This window comes from Chlamydotis macqueenii, chromosome 12 (assembly GCF_036417535.1).
Source record: "Chlamydotis macqueenii isolate bChlMac1 chromosome 12, bChlMac1.mat, whole genome shotgun sequence".
Taxonomy (NCBI): domain Eukaryota; kingdom Metazoa; phylum Chordata; class Aves; order Otidiformes; family Otididae; genus Chlamydotis; species Chlamydotis macqueenii.
In genome coordinates, this window is record NC_141567.1 from 16,871,106 (window position 1) to 16,891,555 (window position 20,450).

At 60.3% G+C, this 20,450-nt stretch overlaps 3 protein-coding genes across 4 annotated transcripts; all 3 read left to right on the forward strand.

The window, feature by feature from the left end:
* Positions 1-1,053: 1,053 nt before the first annotated feature.
* LOC147599295 (uncharacterized) lies at positions 1,054-7,278 on the forward strand. The gene is made up of 12 exons (XM_086757563.1): positions 1,054-3,462; positions 3,622-3,680; positions 3,946-4,100; positions 4,515-4,618; positions 4,772-4,830; positions 5,110-5,246; positions 5,323-5,447; positions 5,805-5,863; positions 6,142-6,296; positions 6,704-6,813; positions 6,922-7,044; positions 7,234-7,278. The coding sequence occupies exons 1-12, from the start codon at positions 1,054-1,056 to the stop codon at positions 7,276-7,278; spliced, it is 3,540 nt and encodes a 1,179-aa protein (XP_086613689.1).
* Positions 7,279-14,104: 6,826 nt separating this feature from the next.
* COMMD4 (COMM domain containing 4) lies at positions 14,105-15,721 on the forward strand. Its single transcript, XM_086757329.1, has 8 exons — positions 14,105-14,155; positions 14,230-14,301; positions 14,388-14,453; positions 14,696-14,735; positions 14,814-14,933; positions 15,137-15,217; positions 15,295-15,471; positions 15,551-15,721. The coding sequence occupies exons 1-8, from the start codon at positions 14,153-14,155 to the stop codon at positions 15,589-15,591; spliced, it is 600 nt and encodes a 199-aa protein (XP_086613455.1). The 5' UTR covers positions 14,105-14,152; the 3' UTR covers positions 15,592-15,721.
* A 165-nt stretch (positions 15,722-15,886) lies between these two features.
* NEIL1 (nei like DNA glycosylase 1) lies at positions 15,887-20,402 on the forward strand. 2 transcript variants are annotated; one of them, XM_086757679.1, is made up of 9 exons: positions 15,887-16,361; positions 16,478-16,597; positions 16,767-16,845; positions 17,991-18,090; positions 18,250-18,374; positions 18,821-18,923; positions 19,443-19,504; positions 19,676-19,880; positions 20,046-20,402. In XM_086757679.1, the coding sequence occupies exons 1-9, from the start codon at positions 15,943-15,945 to the stop codon at positions 20,063-20,065; spliced, it is 1,233 nt and encodes a 410-aa protein (XP_086613805.1). In that variant the 5' UTR covers positions 15,887-15,942; the 3' UTR covers positions 20,066-20,402. The 2 variants fall into 2 exon arrangements, with proteins under 2 accessions (XP_086613805.1, XP_086613806.1); XM_086757680.1 differs by having other exon boundaries at positions 18,896-18,923.
* Positions 20,403-20,450: the final 48 nt, after the last annotated feature.

Sequence of the window (20,450 nt, forward strand, 5' to 3'; positions counted from 1 at the left end):
AGCATGGGCACCCTGGGACCTTTTGGAGGTGGGGGGGGGAGGGAAGTCCATCCCATCCTCAGAGGGCTGGATCCAGTGTCCAACCCGCTATGGGTGCCCGGGGGTGCAGGGAAGCCCCATGGGTCACGTGCCAGGGAGGGAGCACGTCCCAGCACCCATGAGGGGTCTGTCCTGAGCCCCCCGGGTGACAGGCCAGGAGGAGGGGGTGCTGGTGGGGGTGTCTGCGCATCAGGAACGGGGCAGGAGAGCCGTGGGGGGCTGACACCCGTCCCCCTGTGCTCTTCTGCCTGCTGCTGGGGTGATGCACCCCAGGACCCCCGAAACACCCTGCCCCTTACAAGCCCCCACCAGAAGCACAAAATCTGCCTGGTCCTGAGAGACAAACACCCCAAGCCACATTTTCCAGCCTGAATTACTCGAGCAAGGCAGGGAAACAGCACTGCCATGAATCCTCCCCACAAATGGGGCAGTTTGAGGAGCATCCATGGGATTTGGGGAATAACCTACCTGGAGAAACAGGCACACACTCCTTCCCTGTGCTAAGGGCTTAATGAGGAGTAGAGGGAAGCTGGGACCACTCCAGCTGGGAAAGAACTTTACCCGGGAGAGGGCAAATTAGTTTGTGTGTTAATTGGGAGCAGCTGGAATGGAGCCACCCACCCCTACCCTGGGAAAGGAGATAAAAGCACAGGGCTGGGGTGGGGGCTTGGTGCTCTCTACTCCTTGGGTGCTGCCAGGTGAGGGGAGCTGGGGTCTTGGTGTCCCTGGGGAGGCTATCTGAGATGAGGGGGTTGTTTTGGGCAGGGAATGAGGTAATGTCTGGCTACAGCCCTGCTCTGCACCAGGAGCCTCCCTGGGAGATGCTGAGGCTTGGCACAGCCATTGCTGTGCTGGAGAAGGTGCTGGAGATGTTTTGATGAGGGGTCTCCTGGCTCTGGTGTGTGGGATGTTCTGGGGATGGGTCAGCACTGTCACTGGGGTGGGTTGGGGTGGGGAAGGCTTGGAGGGACCCAGCCTAAAGCTCCTGTACCTCTCTGCAGCTGGGCTCTCCCCATGGCATCTCCCAAGCAGAGCCAAGGGGCAGGACCACCAGACCCTGCAGATGTCACTGCCCTGCAGCCAAAAATGATGCTCCATGGTGAGAGGGAAGGGGCTGTGCCCACGAACCTGGGTCCTGCTGCCTGTGTGGCTGCCACTGCCAGCGGGCTGCGGTGCAAAGCCTTCGTGGTGCTGGCCATCTGCCTGTCTGCCACCGCGCTGCCGTACAGCCTGGGCTCTCTGGCTGCTCCATCCCGGACTCCCTCGGGCTCCCTGCCTCCTTCCCACGTTCCGCTGAGCTCGCCAACCTCCCAGCGAGGGACAGGTGACAATCTGGTGGCCGTGCATGGAGACCTGTTCAAGGAACCAGCGACACAGCAGCGTGAGAGGGTGTTGATGGGCTCTGCAAGCACCTCAGGCTGCTTCCTGGGGGCCAAAGGAGATGGGATCCATAGCACAGATGCTGAGGGATGGAGCCTGGGGACACCGACTGCAGCTGCTGACTCGGCAGCTCACACCTCACCACAGCAGCAGCCTGGATCCAGGCACGGGGAAGGGCTGGGGCTGGGCACAGAAGTGGCTGTGATGCTGTCCCCGACACAGTGGCTTGGCACAGGGATGTCCACTACCTTGGCTGGGCTCCTCCAGACCATGGGTGGCTCCAGTCCTGACTCCCAGCATCACCTTCCTCTGGGAAACCTCCCCGGCACAGGACTGGCCTCATATGATGCAGCACGGGTGCCTATGGTGACCTCAGCCCATGGCCTTGAGCAGCCAGCGGGCGTGGCAGAGCCCCAGGGCCCCACGGACAGCTCTGTGGACACCCCTCATGCTTGGGAAGATCCAGCTGCCTGGGTTCCTGCTGCTTCCCCGGCACAGCTGCAGCATCCCTCTGGTCCCTCTGCGGGGGCTGCCTGGCTGGAGGTGGTGCCCAACCAGCCGGTCTCACCTGAAGGGGCTGATCATGTCCCATCGGATGCCCCAGCGCATGCAGGTTCAGCGTGGACACCAGCAGGTGCTCCTTCCCAGGACCACAGCACTGCCGACCGACCTGGAGGTGACCAGATGCTGGCCCTTGGGGTGTCCCCTGGCCATCAGACCATACTCCTCAGGGCAGATCTCAGCCACCCACCTGCAAACTCTAGATCTTCTGCAGCGGTCACAGCCAGCAACTCGCCTTCTTGGGCCAGAACTGCAACAGCAGCGTGGGCTCCCAGCAGTGTGCCTGCATCTGATCCACCTGTGGCCAGCGTCTTGTCTGACATCCAGCACGGAGTGGCTGGAGCCACAACGAGGAGCTGCAGTGGGCAGAAGGAAGAGGTGAGGCCAAGCCCTGGCACCTTCCTGCATGGCGAAGCTGCTCTGCTGCTGGACACAGTCTTGGCCAAGGTTTCAGGAAATGAGTCTGGAATTCTAGATGCTCTCTTGGCATCTCCCAGTGCTGCAACGGCTCGTGGTGTCAACCACCCACAAGTGCTGGCCCCCTTCCTTCCTACAGCAGAATCTGGGGCACTTGCTGTCACCCTGGAGAAGCTAAGTGACCTGTCCTCCCCCTCCGTGCAGCAGGCTCCGTTGACATCTGCCAAAGCTCGCCCTTCCTCTGCTCCAACCAGCATTCCCAGTGCTGCAGGTCCTGCTGTGATGTGGATGAGCTCAGCAGCCCCTGATGCTATCCCAGATCCCACAGTGACCAAAGTACCCAGCAAGGATGGGGCTGCTGTGGTGGCTTCCCCCTCTTCGAGAGCTGTGGGTGTGACACATGCCTCTCTGCTGGGGTCACCCATCCAGGGGCCATCTCCGCATCCCGTTCCCTTCCTCACAACGGCATCTGAGGACGCACCCACCGCAGGGCAGCACCGGGCCATGAAGGTGGTGGAGACAAGAGTGCCGCCTGGACAGGCGGCTGTGGCAGAAGCAGCTGGGCACAGCGAGCCCCAGACAGCATCAGCAGGACCTCCAGGGCCCACCCGTGCTAGATCTGTGCCACCTCCCTGCTCCGAGAACCCCGCTCTGGAGCATTGTGCTGTGTACCACACTGGCACCACAAGCTTGCCGTCTCCATCCTACCCGCCAACTTCCACTGGCGCTGCACATGTGGCCAGCTCTCCATTCGGCACTTGGATCCCACTGACACCAGCAGCAGTGGTGCCTGATGCTCAGTCCATGTCCTCTGTCACCTCCCAGCACCCCTCCACAGCCAGAGAGCATCTCCCTGCAGCTACAGGAGAGGTCTTCACCCTGGCTGAGCTAATGACGACGGGCAAACCTGGGTCCCCAGGGGCAAATGTCCCGACTCCCATGCAGCATCTGCCTGTGCACATCCTGCCCTTGCAGTTCCGGCTGCTGGGCATCGCTTACAGCGAAGCTCTGAGCAGGAAGTCTTCAAAGAGCTACCAGGAGCTGGAGGAAGAAGTGATGCTGATGGTGAGTGCAGGACCTGGTCAGTGGAGACATGCAGGCTGCATCAGCCCCGGCTCGGTCTGTCACCCACTCGGGCACGGTGGGGACAAGGAAATCCCTGGCACTGCTCCACTGGAGCTGGACTGGGATGCTTATTAATTAACAGATACTTCTTTCCTCCAGCTACACCAAATGCTGTCCACCTATGAGACCTTCCTGCAGGCGAATGTCCTCGAGTTTTTGTGAGTACATAGTTCTGCCCTGGGGCAACAGGCAGAGAGGGGTGGGTTTGGCTTGGAGGGAAGGGTTTGCCCAGCAAAATGCTCCAGACAGGTCTTGTGTGGGGCTACGCTCGCTCCCCAGGGTCATTGTCTGAAGGGATCCTTGTTGGAAGGCTTTCAGGCTCTAGCCAAAGCCTCCTGAGACCTCTCTGCAGGTTGGTTGTTGGGGCTCTACAGCTGCTGCTGAAGGGGAGGTGGGCTGCTCCTCATCTCATCTTCCTCCCAGGAATGGCTCGGTGGTTGTGCGAGGGGAGGCTCTGTTCCGGGGGGACGCTCCTGCTCCCACCAGCTCCCACCTCATCCGGACGGTCATCACCCAGGCGAGCAGGTCAAGGAGCACCTTCAGCTGGCAACTGGAGCCACTATCTGTTCAGTCCAGCGGTAAGGCGTGGGGATCTTCCTGCAGCAGAGCAGCTGCTGTTGGTGTCCTTCCTATACATCCATCAAAGCCAAAACCTGCCCAGATTGGAGTTCAGGCTTCACCTCCACTTGACACCACCTCTCCTGACCCATGCAAACCCTCTAGTGCTGAGGATGCTGGAGACCACATCTGCATGGTCCAGTGCTTCTGCTAAACTACCTGGCTCCCCATCCTTGACCTGCTCCTCCTCTCCCTGGAGGTGGTACCTACCACTGCCTTCACACCACAAAGGGGACAGGTGGATATCTTTGCTCAGCTGCCCTGCCAGCTTCCACTTTTAGCATGTGGCAGAGGGTGGGCTCAAGGTTGACTGGTATCTCCCAATGAAGATGAAGGAGCAGGTATGGGCCTAACTGTCTTCTGACCTCTTTTAGGCTTCAGCCTGGAGAACCTGGACCCGGAGAAGCTGTCCATCTCTTTCACTGTCCTCCAGCCTGGGAGGAACAGGACAGAGCCATTGCAGAGCCTGGTCAGTGAGGTACGGTGAGCCTCGGCAGCTCTTCCAAAGGATGATGCTGGGGACTTGACCCGTCAGGGAAAATGGGCGCAGGCTGGCTGCTGTGCTGCCGGCACGGTGGGATAATGTCTGCTGAACCAGAAGCAGGGTGTGAGATGTCTCCTCTCCCTCCAGGTGGTCCAACCTCTCAGTACCCTCTACCATGTGAGGAACTTCACCATTGCCCAGCTCAGGTATGGGGAAAAACTGCTCCTCTCCAAAGCTCTTTGTTAAATTGCCTTCACCAGCCCTTGCGTGCTCCGCAGCTAATTAGCCACAGTGCAAAGGCGGGGAGGATGAGTTGTGGTGCACTAGGAAACCTGGGAGGGTGGTGAGCAGCTGGTGGCCAATACTGGGCAACTTCCCTGGACTTGAGCAGTCATCAGCTGAAAAAAAAAAAGACCAGCAAAGGTATTCTTGGTGAGCCTGTTCCCAGCTCTCCTGCCTTGCTTAGAGCCCTGCTCTCCCCTTAGAAACCTCAGCGGGGACCTGGAGATCAGCGGAGACGTCTATCTCGACACGATTGAACATGCTGATGTTGCAGCGGTTCTGGATGCCCTGAAAGCTCTTGCGACCTGCTCCATGGACCTGACCTCCCTCTCAGTGGATGGTAGGGACAATCCCTGTGTGCGATGGGGCTCGCTGCCAGCTCTGCTCACCTAGCACTTGTGTTTCTGCCTCTTCAGGAGCCAGGCTTCACCTGCAGGTTTACCCGGTCTCCTTCCTCATCACCAACAGACGCTTCAGTGAGGACCTTCTGGATACCTTTGCTGTAGAGCACCAGGAGCTCACCAGAGGCCTCTGTGATGCGGTACGTGTGGCTGGTGGGAGGGAGCCAGGTTGCTGGGAAAAGGAGACTTGAGGACCACTGGAGTCCAACTTTAGTGTTGTCCAAACCAGACCCTCAACTCCGGTGCCATGGCTGATGCCTGCTGAAGTAGAGCACTGAGGATTTAGCGGCAGGATGTTTTCTTTCTGCTGATGTTCCTTCAGTGGTTTTTTGGCCACTGCAATGCAGCCAGGGACCTGGAGGTGCTGCAGGATGGCAGCTGCCCCATGTCCCTGCTACCCTGGCCATCCAAGCTCTGTCACAGCTGTGGAAGTGGTGGCCTGGCTGGGTGAAACAACCTGAAGGTTGATGGGGAGCTGAGCAAAACATCTCTTTCAGGTGACGAGAGCCCTGAAGAGCCAGAGGAGCTTCCTGCAAGCAATGATAAGAGGATTCCTGTGAGTGGGAGCAGAGGGTGTGCTGCTGCAGAAGGGTTTGCAGCATTTACCCCCTGTCTCGGGAGGGACTTGCTGGACCCCCAGGGATGTCCCTTCCACTGCAAAGAGCAGCCCCAAAACCAAGCCTCCCTGAGAGCAGAGACATCTTCCTGGGGCTCCTCTGAGCAAAACCAGCTGGTGGTCTGGCTGTGCCCATGGCCATAGCCCAGTATATGGCTGCAAGGTCATGGTGGGACTGGTCTGGTGGCTGCTGGAGCTCTTCCCAACCCTGTCCACAGGCCTGGCTCCTTGATTTGCCATGGGGATGTGGTCTTCCAGCAGCCTGCTCCAACCAGCCTGGAAGTTCTGGAGGCGCTTGTGCTCTCAGTCGGGCCAAACAAGACTTTGGCTGGTTCAGCCTTCCAGGTGGACCCGTACTCTCTTGCTGTGGGAGGTAAGCTTCCCCTTGGGGTAGGGGCAGACGAGCTTCACCATGACTGCAGTGTGAGCAGAGCAGATCCACGACCACCTAAATCCAAATTCCTCGTGCAAAGGAGGGTGAGATATCTTAGCTGGTGAGGTGACCAGCTTGCAATGGTTGATCTGAAAGTATAATTCCAGTAATGACTATGCCCTATCCCTCTGCACAGACTTGGGGCACTGGAGATGGGGAACCCAATTCCCAAACCTGTCTGCTGCAGGCTGGCATAGGACAGGAGGGAAGGGTTATCTGGGAAGGGCATGGAGGGTGTCAGATAATATTGCTTCCTCTGTCCCAAAGGAGGGTGGGTGGCTGCAGCTTTGTGGGGCAGAGCCCCTGTGTCCCCTCTGGGCTGTGCTAACTGCTGTGTTCCACTCCAGAGGACACCCTGGAGCCCCCACTGCCTGAATCGGGCTTTCCTGAGTACGGCGTGGCCATCATGGTCGTGTGTGGCCTCTGCATCATTACTGCTCCCATCATCTTGCTGGTGGTAAGGGCAATGTCTGTCTGCTGAGGTGAGCAGAAATGGGCTGGGGCAAGGCAGCCCCAGCCCTGCATGGGGCAGGCACAGCTGCAGCCCCAACGCTTTCCTCCCTAGTGTCTGAGGACCAAGAGGCTTGGCTGGCAGGATGTGGCAGCCCTCCGGGAGAGAAGAGATGCTGAAGTGGGGACCCAGACTCTGGAAATGGATAACAGAGGGTTCTGGGCATCCTCTGAACAGGCATGTGGCCTTCAGTTAGTTTGGAGCCTTGGAGCACAGCTGGTGTTTCTGTGGGTCACAGGTCCCTGGGGTAGCTGGTGAGGGTCCTAGGCAATGCCAGGAGTCAGAGAAACCCCTAGAGGGAAGGAGATCTTGCCCCCTGCCCTTGCTGGAGGTGGACATAGTGACTTCTCACCCTCTCACTTGCAGGGCACAGAGGATACTCGCATGCCCTGGCAAAATGACTCTGCGTGATGAGAAGATGGGGTGAGCCCCCAGAGAGGTTTGTAGGGGGGAGAGATGCTGAGCAGCTGCCAGGCACTCCCTGAGAAGGATGTGGGCGTATGAAGGAGTAACTTTGTATAGTGAACTTCAATAAACTCTTTACAGAAGGTAGAACCCAGCTGTGAATGGTCTCTGCCTCTGCTGTAGGGGGGGTGGGGGGGCCTGGGAGGCTGCACAGCTCGGGGGGCAGAGGCTGCAAGGCCCTGTGGGGCTTGGGCCCGAGTTGGCTTTGGGCAGCCAGGGCTGTGTGCTGCTGTTCTAACTGGTGTCACAAAGCTGAGCTTGGTCCTGTCCAGCTCTTCCCACACTAGTCAGAGTGCTAGATGCAGGGCAACGCATCCCTGGGTCAAGGCATCCTTCCTGCTCTGCACCCGGCGCTTCTCTTCCTCTCGGCATGCACAGCACCCTGTCATGGGGGCTGCTATTCCTGCCTGCTTAACTACCAGCCAACAGCGTGGGGCTTTTTTTTTTTTTTTTTTTTGGTGGTTTGGGGTTGTGTTTGGTGTGATTATTTTTATTTTTTTTTTTCTTCTTCTTCTTCTTCCCCCTTCTTGCTGTCTGCTTTCCCTGCTGTGTGGGAGTGGAGGCCGAAAGCAGCCTGCACACAAAGCCCCTCGCTGCAAAAAGGCATTTCAGTCGCTTTTCTTACTCGTTACTGAAGCGCCAGGCTTTCCCGGAACTGCCCTCCCCCTCTCTTGCGTGTCACCCACCCCACGCGTGAGCAAAGGGCCCCCCCACGGCCCGGCCGGACCCGTTCTGCTGCGCTGAGGGGGAAAGGGAGCGGTTCTACAGAAATCTCTTTAAATGCCGCTTTTCTAAAAGTGACGCGCAGGCGGGAGCCACCCGCCCGGCAGCCATGAAAAAAACCGGGGATCCCCGCAAAGCGGCTGCGGGGGCGGCTCGAAGGGGCGGGCAGGGATTGGGCAGGGCGGAGACGGAAGGCGGGGCCGGATTGAAGAGACGGGCTGGGATTGGGTGATTTTGACACAGGCGGGAGCGGGCCAAACGGAGACGGGCGGGCGGCAAAGGGCGGGTCGGGAATGGCGGAGCCGGGAGGCTGCAGCGGATTGAAGGGGCGGGCCGGGATTGGGTGGGTTTGACATGGGCGGGAGCGGGGTCGTCGGGTCGGATTGGGCCAAGAGGAGACGGGCCGGCGGCAACAGGCGGGACGGGATTGGCGGGACCCGGAGCAGCCTCGGACTATGATTGGTCGGCCGGCTGGGGGGGCGGGGCGGAAGGGTATAAAAGGCGTGCGCGGGCGGCGCAGGGTGTCAGTGTCGAGCGGCGGTGACAGGCAGCTGTTGGTGGTGCTGGTGCTGCCGCCCCGAGGGGCGCCGGTGAGGCAGGGCCGGGAAGCGGCGGGAGGTGGGCAGCGGGCAGCGCTGTTGGCCGTGGGGCCCCTTCCTGCGTCCGGCCGGGGCCGCGGTTCGCGTGGCGGGCGGCGAGTGGGACCTGGAGCGGCGCGGCTGGGCCCCGGGTGGGCGGTGGAGCCCGGCCCGGGGCAGAGAGGCCAGGCCGTGCCGTGCCCGGCGGGGCACCATCCCGCCGGTGTCGGGCAGCAGCGGCCCCGCAGGTTGGTGCGGCGCCAGGGCCCGCAGGAGCGGTGACGGGCACCGGCCGCTGCCCGGGGCGGGGCCGGAGCAGCAGTAGGAGGTGACGGCGTTGGAATAATAATATAATTAAAGATAATAATAAACCTGTTATTATTATTTTATTATATTATTATAAACATACTGTATAATATGGACTTGAAAAATACCGACATGAAATAAACTTTTCCCAAGCCGCCCCCATTCCCAGCTCTCCCATCTGGGGCTGCAGCCCCCCAAGTGCAGGGACCCAGTGCTGTGTGTGGGGCTGAAACCCCGGCTCAGACGCAAGGTCCAGCAGCTCAAAAAAAGACCAAAAGTGCTGTGTTGTCAGGGTCTGGAGCTGGAGCCGAGCTGGGCCTGACCACAAGCTGGGGGGCTGGGGCTCAGAACCAGCCCCAGTGCTGTGTTTTGGGACGGGGAACCAGAAGCTGAGCAGCTGTTCCCAGCCCCCAGATGCCAGCTTGGGTGGTCTAGGGGTGGTTATTGAGGGGCAGGGCTGTGGTTCCCTTACTGCAGCTGGGGGTCTGGTCGCATTTGCCCCCAAAGCACGAAGCTGAACTCAACACGTAGGGGTGTTGAAATGGGGCTGGGGGCGCCAACGCGCTGATCGAGGCACCACGGGGCAGTGGTGCCAGCGACTGACTTACCACCTTGGTGCCAGCCCCTGGTGCTGCTGTGAGAACCAGGGCAGCTTTCACCCAGAGGCACTGGGAAGATGTGGGGCTGGAGCTCAGCCAGGGGAGCTGAAGCTGAAATAACGATTCCAGGGCAGGAGCTGAGATAAACACTGCAGGGTTGGTGCTGAGATGAAATGTGTAAGGGTGGAGATGGAGCTGAAATAACAACCAGGGATTTGGAGATGAAATAAAGGGTGTAGGGCTTGAGATGAACTAAACACAGCAGGGCTGGTCCAGAAATACAGACCATGGGGCCGGCACTGAAGTGGGCTGTAGGGCTGGAGCGGAAATACCAATTTTGCCACTGGAGCTGGATAAAGACGGCAGGGCTGGAGCTGCAATAAAGATTGTGCAGCAGGGCCTGGGGCTGAAATAAGGGCTGGGTGGAAATGGTCTGAGGGGCAGGAGCTGAAACGATACAGAGCTGGAGACAAAATAAAGAGTGTAGAGCTGAAAAACTGGGGAAGGGGATGGAGGTGAAATAAAAACTGAGGGCTGGAGCTGAAATCCACACAGTAGACTGAGAGCTGAAATAAAAACTCTGTAGGGTTGGAGCTGGAGTAAACCATCCCAGAGCTGAAATGAAGACGGCAGGGCTGGAGCCGGAGCTGAGACAGCGCAGAGCTGGAGCAGAAATGAAGACGGCAGGGCTGGAGCTGAAATAAAGATTGTGCAGCAGGGCTGGAGCTGAAATACAAACTGCCGGGCTGGGTGGGAATGGACTGTGGGGCTGGAGCTGAAACTACAGAGCTGGAGACAAAATAAAGAGTGTAGAGCTGAAATAAAAACTGGGGAAGGGGATGGAGGTGAAATAAAAACTGAGGGCTGGAGCTGAAATCCACACAGTAGACTGAGAGCTGAAATAAAAACACTGCAGGGCTGGGGATGGGGTGAACCATCCCAGAGCTGGAGCTGAAATAAAAACTGTGGGACAGGGGCTGAAGCAAACACCCGGGGGCTGAAATACTGATCTTGGGGTGGAACAAACACTGTGGGGCTGGGGCTGGAAGGATGCGGAGCCGGAGCTGAACCATCCCAGAGCTGAAATGAAGACTGCGGGGCTGGAGCTGGAGCTGAGACAGCGCAGAGCTGGAGCACAAATAAAGACTGCAGGGCTGGAGCTGGAGCTGAGACAGCGCAGAGTTGGAGCAGAAATGAAGACGGCAGGGCTGGAGCTGAAATAAAGATTGTGCAGCAGGGCTGGAGCTGAAATAAAGATTGTGCAGCAGGGCTGGAGCTGAAATACAAACTGCCGGGCTGGGTGGGAATGGACTGTGGGGCTGGAGCTGAAATGACACAGAGCTGGAGACAAAATAAAGACTGTAGAGCTGAAATAAAAACCGGGGAAGGGGATGGAGGTGAAATAAAAACTGAGGGCTGGAGCTGAAATCCACACAGTAGACTGAGAGCTGAAATAAAAACTGTCAGGCAGGGGCTGGAGCTGGAACGACGCAGAGCCAGAGCTGAAATCCAGCCTGCAGAGCTGGAGCAGAAAGGATGCAGAGCCGGAGCTGAAATAAAGACTCTAGGGCAGGGCTGGAGCTGAAATAAAACTGTGGGGAAGGGGCTGGAGCTGAAATAAAAACCGCAGGGCTGGGGCTGGATGTAGAGCTGAGCTGAAATACGGCGTGGGGCTGGAGGGGAAATAAAGACCCTGGGCTGGGGCTGACACACGGCCTGAGGCGCTGGGGATGAAATAAAAACTGGGGCTGGGGCAGAACTAAACACTTCAGGGCTGGAGCTGAACCGGTGCAGGAGCTGAAAGAAAATCCACAGGGCTGGGGCTGAAATAAAGACTGCGGGGCTGGGGCTGAAAGAGCAGAGAGCCGGAGCTGAACCATCCCAGAGCTGAAATGAAGACGGCAGGGCTGGAGCCGGAGCTGAGACAGCGCAGAGCTGGAGCAGAAATGAAGACGGCAGGGCTGGAGCTGAAATAAAGATTGTGCAGCAGGGCTGGAGCTGAAATACAAACTGCCGGGCTGGGTGGGAATGGACTGTGGGGCTGGAGCTGAAACTACAGAGCTGGAGACAAAATAAAGAGTGTAGAGCTGAAATAAAAACTGGGGAAGGGGATGGAGGCGAAATAAAAACCGAGGGCTGGAGCTGAAATCCACACAGTAGACTGAGAGCTGAAATAAAAACACTGCAGGGCTGGGGATGGGGTGAACCATCCCAGAGCTGGAGCTGAAATAAAAACTGTGGGACAGGGGCTGAAGCAAATACCCGGGGGCTGAAATACTGATCTTGGGGTGGAACAAACACTGTGGGGCTGGGGCTGGAAGGATGCGGAGCCGGAGCTGAACCATCCCAGAGCTGAAATGAAGACTGCGGGGCTGGAGCTGGAGCTGAGACAGCAGAGAGTTGGAGCGCAAATGAAGACGGCAGGGCTGGAGCTGAAATAAAGATTGTGCAGCAGGGCTGGAGCTGAAATAAAGATTGTGCAGCAGGGCTGGAGCTGAAATACAAACTGCCGGGCTGGGTGGGAATGGACTGTGGGGCTGGAGCTGAAATGACAGAGAGCTGGAGACAAAATAAAGAGTGTAGAGCTGAAATAAAAACTGGGGAAGGGGATGGAGGTGAAATAAAAACTGAGGGCTGGAGCTGAAATCCACACAGTAGACTGAGAGCTGAAATAAAAACTGTCAGGCAGGGGCTGGAGCTGGAACGACGCAGAGCCAGAGCTGAAATCCAGCCTGCAGAGCTGGAGCAGAAAGGATGCAGAGCCGGAGCTGAAATAAAGACTCTAGGGCAGGGCTGGAGCTGAAATAAAACTGTGGGGAAGGGGCTGGAGCTGAAATAAAAACCGCAGGGCTGGGGCTGGATGTAGAGCTGAGCTGAAATACGGCGTGGGGCTGGAGGGGAAATAAAGACCCTGGGCTGGGGCTGACACACGGCCTGAGGCGCTGGGGATGAAATAAAAACTGGGGCTGGGGCAGAACTAAACACTTCAGGGCTGGAGCTGAACCGGTGCAGGAGCTGAAAGAAAAACCACAGGGCTGGGGCTGAAATAAAGACTGCGGGGCTGGGGCTGAAAGAGCAGAGAGCCGGAGCTGAACCATCCCAGAGCTGAAATGAAGACGGCAGGGCTGGAGCCGGAGCTGAGACAGCGCAGAGCTGGAGCAGAAATGAAGACGGCAGGGCTGGAGCTGAAATAAAGATTGTGCAGCAGGGCTGGGGCTGAAATACAAACTGCCGGGCTGGGTGGGAATGGACTGTGGGGCTGGAGCTGAAACTACAGAGCTGGAGACAAAATAAAGAGTGTAGAGCTGAAATAAAAACTGGGGAAGGGGATGGAGGCGAAATAAAAACTGAGGGCTGGAGCTGAAATCCACACAGTAGACTGAGAGCTGAAATAAAAACACTGCAGGGCTGGGGATGGGGTGAACCATCCCAGAGCTGGAGCTGAAATAAAAACTGTGGGACAGGGGCTGAAGCAAACACCCGGGGGCTGAAATACTGATCTTGGGGTGCAACAAACACTGTGGGGCTGGGGCTGGAAGGATGCGGAGCCGGAGCTGAACCATCCCAGAGCTGAAATGAAGACGGCAGGGCTGGAGCCGGAGCTGAGACAGCGGAGAGCTGGAGCACAAATGAAGACGGCAGGGCTGGAGCTGAAATAAAGATTGTGCAGCAGGGCTGGAGCTGAAATACAAACTGCCGGGCTGGGTGGGAATGGACTGTGGGGCTGGAGCTGAAATGACAGAGAGCTGGAGACAAAATAAAGACTGTAGAGTTGAAATAAAAACTGGGGAAGGGGATGGAGGCGAAATAAAAACTGAGGGCTGGAGCTGAAATCCACACAGTAGACTGAGAGCTGAAATAAAAACTGTCAGGCAGGGGCTGGAGCTGGAACGACGCAGAGCCAGAGCTGAAATCCAGCCTGCAGAGCTGGAGCAGAAAGGATGCAGAGCCGGAGCTGAAATAAAGACTCTAGGGCAGGGCTGGAGCTGAAATAAAACTGTGGGGAAGGGGCTGGAGCTGAAATAAAAACCGCAGGGCTGGGGCTGGATGTAGAGCTGAGCTGAAATACAGCGTGGGGCTGGAGGGGAAATAAAGACCCTGGGCTGGGGCTGACACACGGCCTGAGGCGCTGGGGATGAAATAAAAACTGGGGCTGGGGCAGAACTAAACACTTCAGGGCTGGAGCTGAACCGGTGCAGGAGCTGAAAGAAAATCCACAGGGCTGGGGCTGAAATAAAGACTGCGGGGCTGGGGCTGAAAGAGCAGAGAGCCGGAGCTGAACCATCCCAGAGCTGAAATGAAGACGGCAGGGCTGGAGCCGGAGCTGAGACAGCGCAGAGCTGGAGCACAAATAAAGACTGCAGGGCTGGAGCTGAAATCTCACAGAGCTGGCGCTGAAATAAAAGCCGTGCGGCTGGGGCTGGGGCTGGGGCTGAAGGGCCGAGCACGGCGCTGGTGTCGGGGGTCGGGGCCCTCCTCGTCGCTGAATCCCCAGATCCGCACGGGGCAGCCCCAACGCGTGGCGAGGGGCGGAGCGGCCGCAGCCCCGCCCTCCCGGGAGCCGTTCCGGGTCGCGGCGGCAGCGGGGAGCGGCGAGCTGGGAGCGGCGGCGCCATGGTGGGGCGGGGGGCGGCGGGGCCGGGGGGCGCGGGGGGGCCGCGGCGGGCTCTGACCGCGCCTTCCCCCCGCAGCGGTTCCGCTTCTGCGGGGACCTGGACTGCCCGGACTGGGTCCTGGCCGAGATCAGCACCCTGGCCAAAATCGTTAAGTGCCCGCCCCGCACCCCCCCCCCCCCACCCCGTCCGCTCCCGCCCGGTGGTCGCTCACCCTCCTCCCCCTCCTCCCGCAGTCCTCGGTGAAGCTGAAGCTGATCTGCGCCCAGGTGCTGCGGGACCTGCTGGGGGAGGGAATGGAGGTGAGTGCCACCCCCCCGCACCGTCCCCAGCGCGGCGGTGGGACGCAGAACCCGCACAGCGGGCAGTGGCACCCACCCCCGTGCCAGCCTCAGGATTAGGGACGGTACCGGTAGCGGTAATGCGGGCGTTAAGTGTCAGTAGTGACGCTAGGTAAGAATTTTCGGCGTTGACGCCGGGAGCGGGCGCGTTGGGCGGCTGCGCGGTACCCGGTGCGTGCCCTGACGGCCCCGCGCTCCCGCAGTACGAGAAGATCCTGAAGCTGACCTCGGACGCCAAGTTAGGTGAGCAGGGACGGGTGGCCGTCGGGCAGGGGACACCTTCCCCGGGGTGGCGGAGCTGACCCTCCGTCCTGCCCGCAGAGTCAGGGGACGTGAAGGCCACCATCGCCGTCCTCGGCTTCATCCTCTCCAGCGCTGCCAAGCACAACGTGGACGGCGAGTCCCTCTCCAGCGAGCTGCAGCAGCTGGGGCTGCCCAAAGGTGGGGGGGGACCCTCGGGCCCGACCTGCCTGGGGTGGTGCCAGGGCTGAGCTGGCAGCCCCCGGCGCTGCCTTCACGCCTGGATCTGCTGTGGGATGGCCGACGGGTTGTCCTCCATCACCTCCCCTCCGCGCTGTGCGTCCCTGGGTGCTTTACTGGGGCCGGCATGAGCAGGACCGTTTCTTGTCTCCTCCCCGGGGCAGAGCACGCCAGCGGGTTGTGCCGATCCTACGAGGAGAAGCAGGGCTCCCTCCAGGAGAGCCTGAGGGCCTCCAGCCTGAGACGTGAGTGCGGCACCGGGAGTTTCGGGGGGCTCCGGGTCGCTGCTGGGGCGCTGACGCTGCCCGCTCGCCCGCCCTAGTGAGCCGGCTGGGCTCGGTGCGCTGGCGGGTGGATTACACCCTCAGCTCCAGCGAGCTGCGGGAGGTCAACCAGCCCCTCGTGCACCTGACCTTCGACGTGCGGGACGGGGAGCGCGGGAGGATGGCGGCCGTCCCCGTGGCCCTCTCGGCCGACAAGTTCCGGGTGCTGCTGGCAGGTGAGGCCAGAGGAGGGGCAGCCCCGGGGACCCCCGACCCCCCGGGGGCTCCCCCACCGCCTCCTCCCTCTCTCCGCAGAGCTGAAGCAGGCCCAGGCGCTGATGAACACCCTGCTCTGAGGAGCCGGGGCGATGGCGGGAGGCTCCGGTGCTGGACTGCGGGGCCGGGCCCGCCGCTGCCCGGCTGGGGAGGCGGGAGGCGGGGACCGTCTCGGGGGAGATGCTCCAATAAAGGTCAGAGTGCCCACGCCGAGCCGTGTGCCGCGTGGTTTTTCCCTGGGGGCCCCGTGGGCGAGGCGGGCCGGTTGCCTAGGCAACGCGGTAGGACTACAACTCCCGGCGTGCATTGCGCGCGGCGCAGCCAATGGGAGGCGGGCCCTGGGCGTGTCTCCAGGCAAAGGGGCGGGCGGCCGGTAGTGCGGGGCCGCGCCGGGTCCAGGCCGGCGCTGTCCGGTCCGGGGGCGGGCGGCGATGCCCGAGTGCCCGGAGCTGCACCTGGCCGGCCGCTACATCAACGAGGCGTGCGGCGGGTTGGTGTTCTCGGGCGGCGTGGAGCGCTCGGCGGTGGGCAGGGGCCCGGAGGTGCCGTTCTCCAGCGAGGCCTACCGCATCTCGGCCGCTTCGCGGGGCAAGGAGCTGCGGCTGAGGCTGGCCCCGCTCGGCCCCGCCGCGCCCCAGGACCTCGTCTTCCGCTTCGGCATGTCGGGGTCGTTCCGGCTGTGCCCCGCCGACCAGCTGCCCCGCCATGCCCACCTGCGCTTCCTCACCGCCGAGAGCCCCCCGCGCGCCCTCTGCTTCATCGACGCCCGTCGCTTCGGCTCATGGCGCCTGGGTGACGCCTGGGAGCCCGGCCGCGGGCCCTGCGTCGTCTCCGAGTACCAGGCCTTCAGGTGAGCGTCCCGCCATGGCCCGGCCCGAGGGGAGGCTCCCCGGGCTGTTTTTACCGTGTGGCCGTGAACCAGCTATGCCCAGGTGAACCTGCCTGACGCCCCGCGCTCCGTCACAGGGAGAACGTGCTGAAGAACCTGGACGACAAGGCGTTTGACAAGCCCATCTGCGAGGCCCTTTTGAACCAGAAGTTTTTCAATGGCATTGGGAATTACCTGCGCGCTGAGATCCTGTACAGGTAAGGTGGGCTGGGCACCCGCTGACCCACCGGGGAGCTTTGGTCTCCAAGAGTCTGCCAGAGCTTGACGGCTCCTTGGCTAGGCTGGTTGGGCCTCCTCGCCCAGTAGACACAGGTGAGAGCCCAAAATGAGAGTTCAGGCTTGTGTGTGACAGTTGGACTCTCTCAGGTTGAAGATCCCTCCCTTCGAAAAGGCTCGGACCGTGCTGGAGGCCTTGAAGGATCCGGAGCAGACGAGGAGGAAGAAGGTGGGGAATACCTGGTGCTTTCACAGGCTCAGAAAGGGGCAGGTTTCCAGACAGACACCGTATAGGGGATTTGTTTGCCTGTGGCCCTGCAGGACATCTCGGCAGTTTTTTGGGGTCCTGGGAACTTCTCGCCTCCCATGTAGGGAGCCAGCCTGAGCTGAGGAGCATTCCTGATTCAAGTTTGGGTTCAGCAGCGGTGGAGGTGGTTCATTTTGCTTCCAGCCCCCAGTCTGGGCTCAGCCGGCTGCCCTGCTCTGGTACTGCTTTGGACTTAGCTGGGTACAAAGCTCTGGTTCAGGTCTGCTGTTCTGGGCTTGTTCCAGCCCAGGGTTCAGGGCCAGTTTCTGTTTGTGTTTGGTTCCTCGCTCTGATGGGGCAGAACATCGTCACGAGGCCCTTGCAGAGCTCGCACAGCCTCTGTCCGCACCACTGTCGAGAGATATTTGCTGCTCTGTCTTTCCAAACCCAACAGCAGGCGTTTTCCCTTCACAACTATAACGCTTGCTGCACGGGATCCTTCTCAAGCATTTTCCTGTCCTTTGCCATGTACACCCATGTCTGAGCACGTCTGCCCCTCCAACGGAGCGGCAAATGGAGCACAGCAGTTCTGTAACCTCACGTGTGCAGTGTTTGTTCACGTGTGGCCGGGCTGACGAGCTGTGACAGTTCCCCTGGCACATGCCCGCGTGCTGCGCTGGTGCCTGGTAGCGCCCGGCTTCTGCCTTCAGGAAGTCTCTGGGTATATTTTGGGGTAGGTGAAGAGGAAGGGACGAGGGGAACAAAAACACCTTGCGAGCTTAAAATCTCTGGGGAAGGCTGCAGTAGAGGCCCTGGCTGATCTCATGGCCTCCGGGGAGAGGAAGTGGCTGTTTTAAAGGAGACTGAAAACAAAACGTAGCTTGAGGGCTGTTTCTACAAACTGCTGGTGTTCTTGTGTGCTAGCCCTCTTTCATGTCATGTAGCTCTGGGGAAAGCGTCAATGCGCAGTTCAAAGCCTACAATGGGGTGAGGCACGCAGTGGGGAGCGTGGCAGCTTGTCTTCAGGAGGGCAGAGGAGGTGGGGAGGGCTGCTGTGGGGGAGGAGAGACCCCAGTGAGGCTGGGGAGGCTGGCGGGTGACTTCCCTCTCCTCCTCCACCCCTGCAGAATCCTTCCCTGACACTGAGCAAGAAGCTGAAGCTGATGCGGGAGAACCCAGATCTCCTGGAGCTGTGCCACACCGTGCCCATGGAGGTCATCGCAGCGGGTGAGGCCACGGGACGCGGAGCTGGGGGACAGGGACAGGTGGGGCTGGCGGGGAGGCCTGGGCTTTGCATTCCCAGGAGCAGGAGGCTTTGGAGGGCACCCCAACACCATGGTCACTGCTTCCTCTCTCCCTCTGTCCTCTCCCTCTCTCCCTTCCTAGAGAAAAAGCTCTTTGACCCAGATCATGCGGATAACTATGCCGCTTTCAAGGACTGGCTGCAGTGTTACTTGGTGCCTGGCATGAGCTCCCTGCGGGACCGCAACGGCAGGACCATATGGTTCCAGGTAGGAGTCTGGGGTTGCTGCCTGGGGCTGGACACTCCCCGACCACTCCTCCAAGGGGACACCAGCCCATTTTCTGCTTCTCAAGACCCCTAAGCATTACGCTGTGCCGCTGGGGGGGTGGGCTCCCTCTCCAACAGACTGCTGTGACCGTTGGACGTGGAGGTGACAAGGACCCCTCCATGTGGTGGCTGGCTGGCCGAGGGAGGGCAGGCAGCCTGGAGCAGAGGGGCTGATTGCGGGGACGGGCTACTCGGGTGGTCTGGCAGCATGGTTCCTCCCTCCCGTGCCCCTTGTCAGGGTGAGGGGCTGTGGTGGGGCCTTGCGGAAGGAGCCGGGGCTGATGGGAGAGTCCCAGAGGCACGGGGCAGGCAGAGCAATTCCAACTCCCCGACTTCCTGGGGAAACGTGGCTGTTTCCCTGTCACTGTCTTGGCTGCGGGAGTGAAGAAGGGGCACGGATTCTGCAGCTGCTACCTGCAGAATGACTGCGCCCCACTCAACGCTCTGTCACCTTCCTTGCAGGGAGAGCCTGGCCCCATGGCTCCCAAAGGTGAGTGTCCTCTCTCCTCCCCGCGGGACCCGCTCTTGCTCCGGGAGAGCTGGAGACTGGGAAGTGGGGGCAAGGCAGGAGCAAAGCCCCTCTCCCTGGGGCAGTGATGGGTCTGTGACAGCCGGTGGCACTGGGGGACGGAGCCTGCTTACCCCAAGGCTTCCTACCAGCACACTCGCCCGCCTGGGCACAGCCTTTGCGCCCGCAGGGTGCTTTTCCAGGCCAGCACCTACGTGCCCTTCCTGGCCTGCTGGGCGGGGAGCCGGAGGGCGTGCTCTCTCTGGGGCTGCAACCTGAACGGAGCAGGGTTTTGGCATGGGAGGGAACGTGGTGGGGGTGGAGAGGAGCCCCCTCAAGCCATTCCTCCAGTCCAGTGCCAGTTCCTCAGTGCTGAGCTCACACATCGCCCGGAACGGCATCCCTGAAAGGTCACTGCCGCAGCCTGTCCCGTGGCGTGCAGGTGCTCTCTGCCGCATCCTCTCGTCACCCCCGCTAACCTGGGCACCTCTTCTCACGCAGGGCAGAGGTCCCGCAAGAAGCGCGCTCAGCTGAAGGCAGATCCTGAGGCTGTGACCTCCAAGGTAAGAAGCTTTGTGGTTGATGTGACTCCTGCTGGGTCTAGAGGCTGTCCTGTTCCCTGCACCCTGCTCAGGCTGCTCCCGAAATCATGGTGGGGCTTCTCCCCGGAGTTTGTAATCAGCTGGCACCCAGCACGCTTCTGCTGCTAAGCTCCAGCTCTGATGTCCATCCAGGTCACCACACGCGCCTCGAAACGGCGCCCCAGGGCTGCAGCGAAACCCCCGAAGCCAGCCGCGGAGGAGGAGGCAGTGGCTGACAGGCTGAGGAAGGGACGTTCCCGTGGGAGGAGGAAAGCAACTGCTGCTCCAGCCTCATCCGAGCCTGAGGCGCCCACCAAAGCCAAAAGAAGCCGCAGGACGACTGCGCGCAGGGGCAGAGGTGAGGCTGGCAGTCCCTGCGGCTGTCAGACACGCAGGCTGGGGCTGTGGGAGCGCTCCCTCGTGTCAGGGGGACTGGGGGGGTGCCAGAGGGCAGGAGAGGAGCCGGGGGGGCTTCTCAGGCACCCCCTCACCCTCTTCTCTCGTTTCCCTCTCCATCTTCCAGGCGCAGCCCCTGCCGTGTGAGTGCCACAAGCCGCCCTCCTCCCGAGGGGCATTTTAACCTTTTAACCTGGGTTAGTGCTGGGGAGAAAGGGGGCTGCTCTGTACCCGTGCTTGCTACTGCTGCGTCCTGCCACTGTGGGACGGAGAAGCTGGGTTTGGTGATGGGACTGAGTTATCCAGCATACTCCTGCTGTCCCCAGGCGTTTGAGGGGAAAAAGGGCCACAGACCGCACATCGTGCTGGACTCTGACCCTTCCCTCTGCCTAAAAGTGCATTCCCTCTTCCTTCCCCTTTTCCCTTTCTGTCTGCTGCCTGAATCACTGTTTTTAGCTGACTAATAAAGTATTTTGTGTAGAAACCACTGTGCGTGTCTTTTTTTTGTGCTAAGGATCACCGCCCTGGGCCC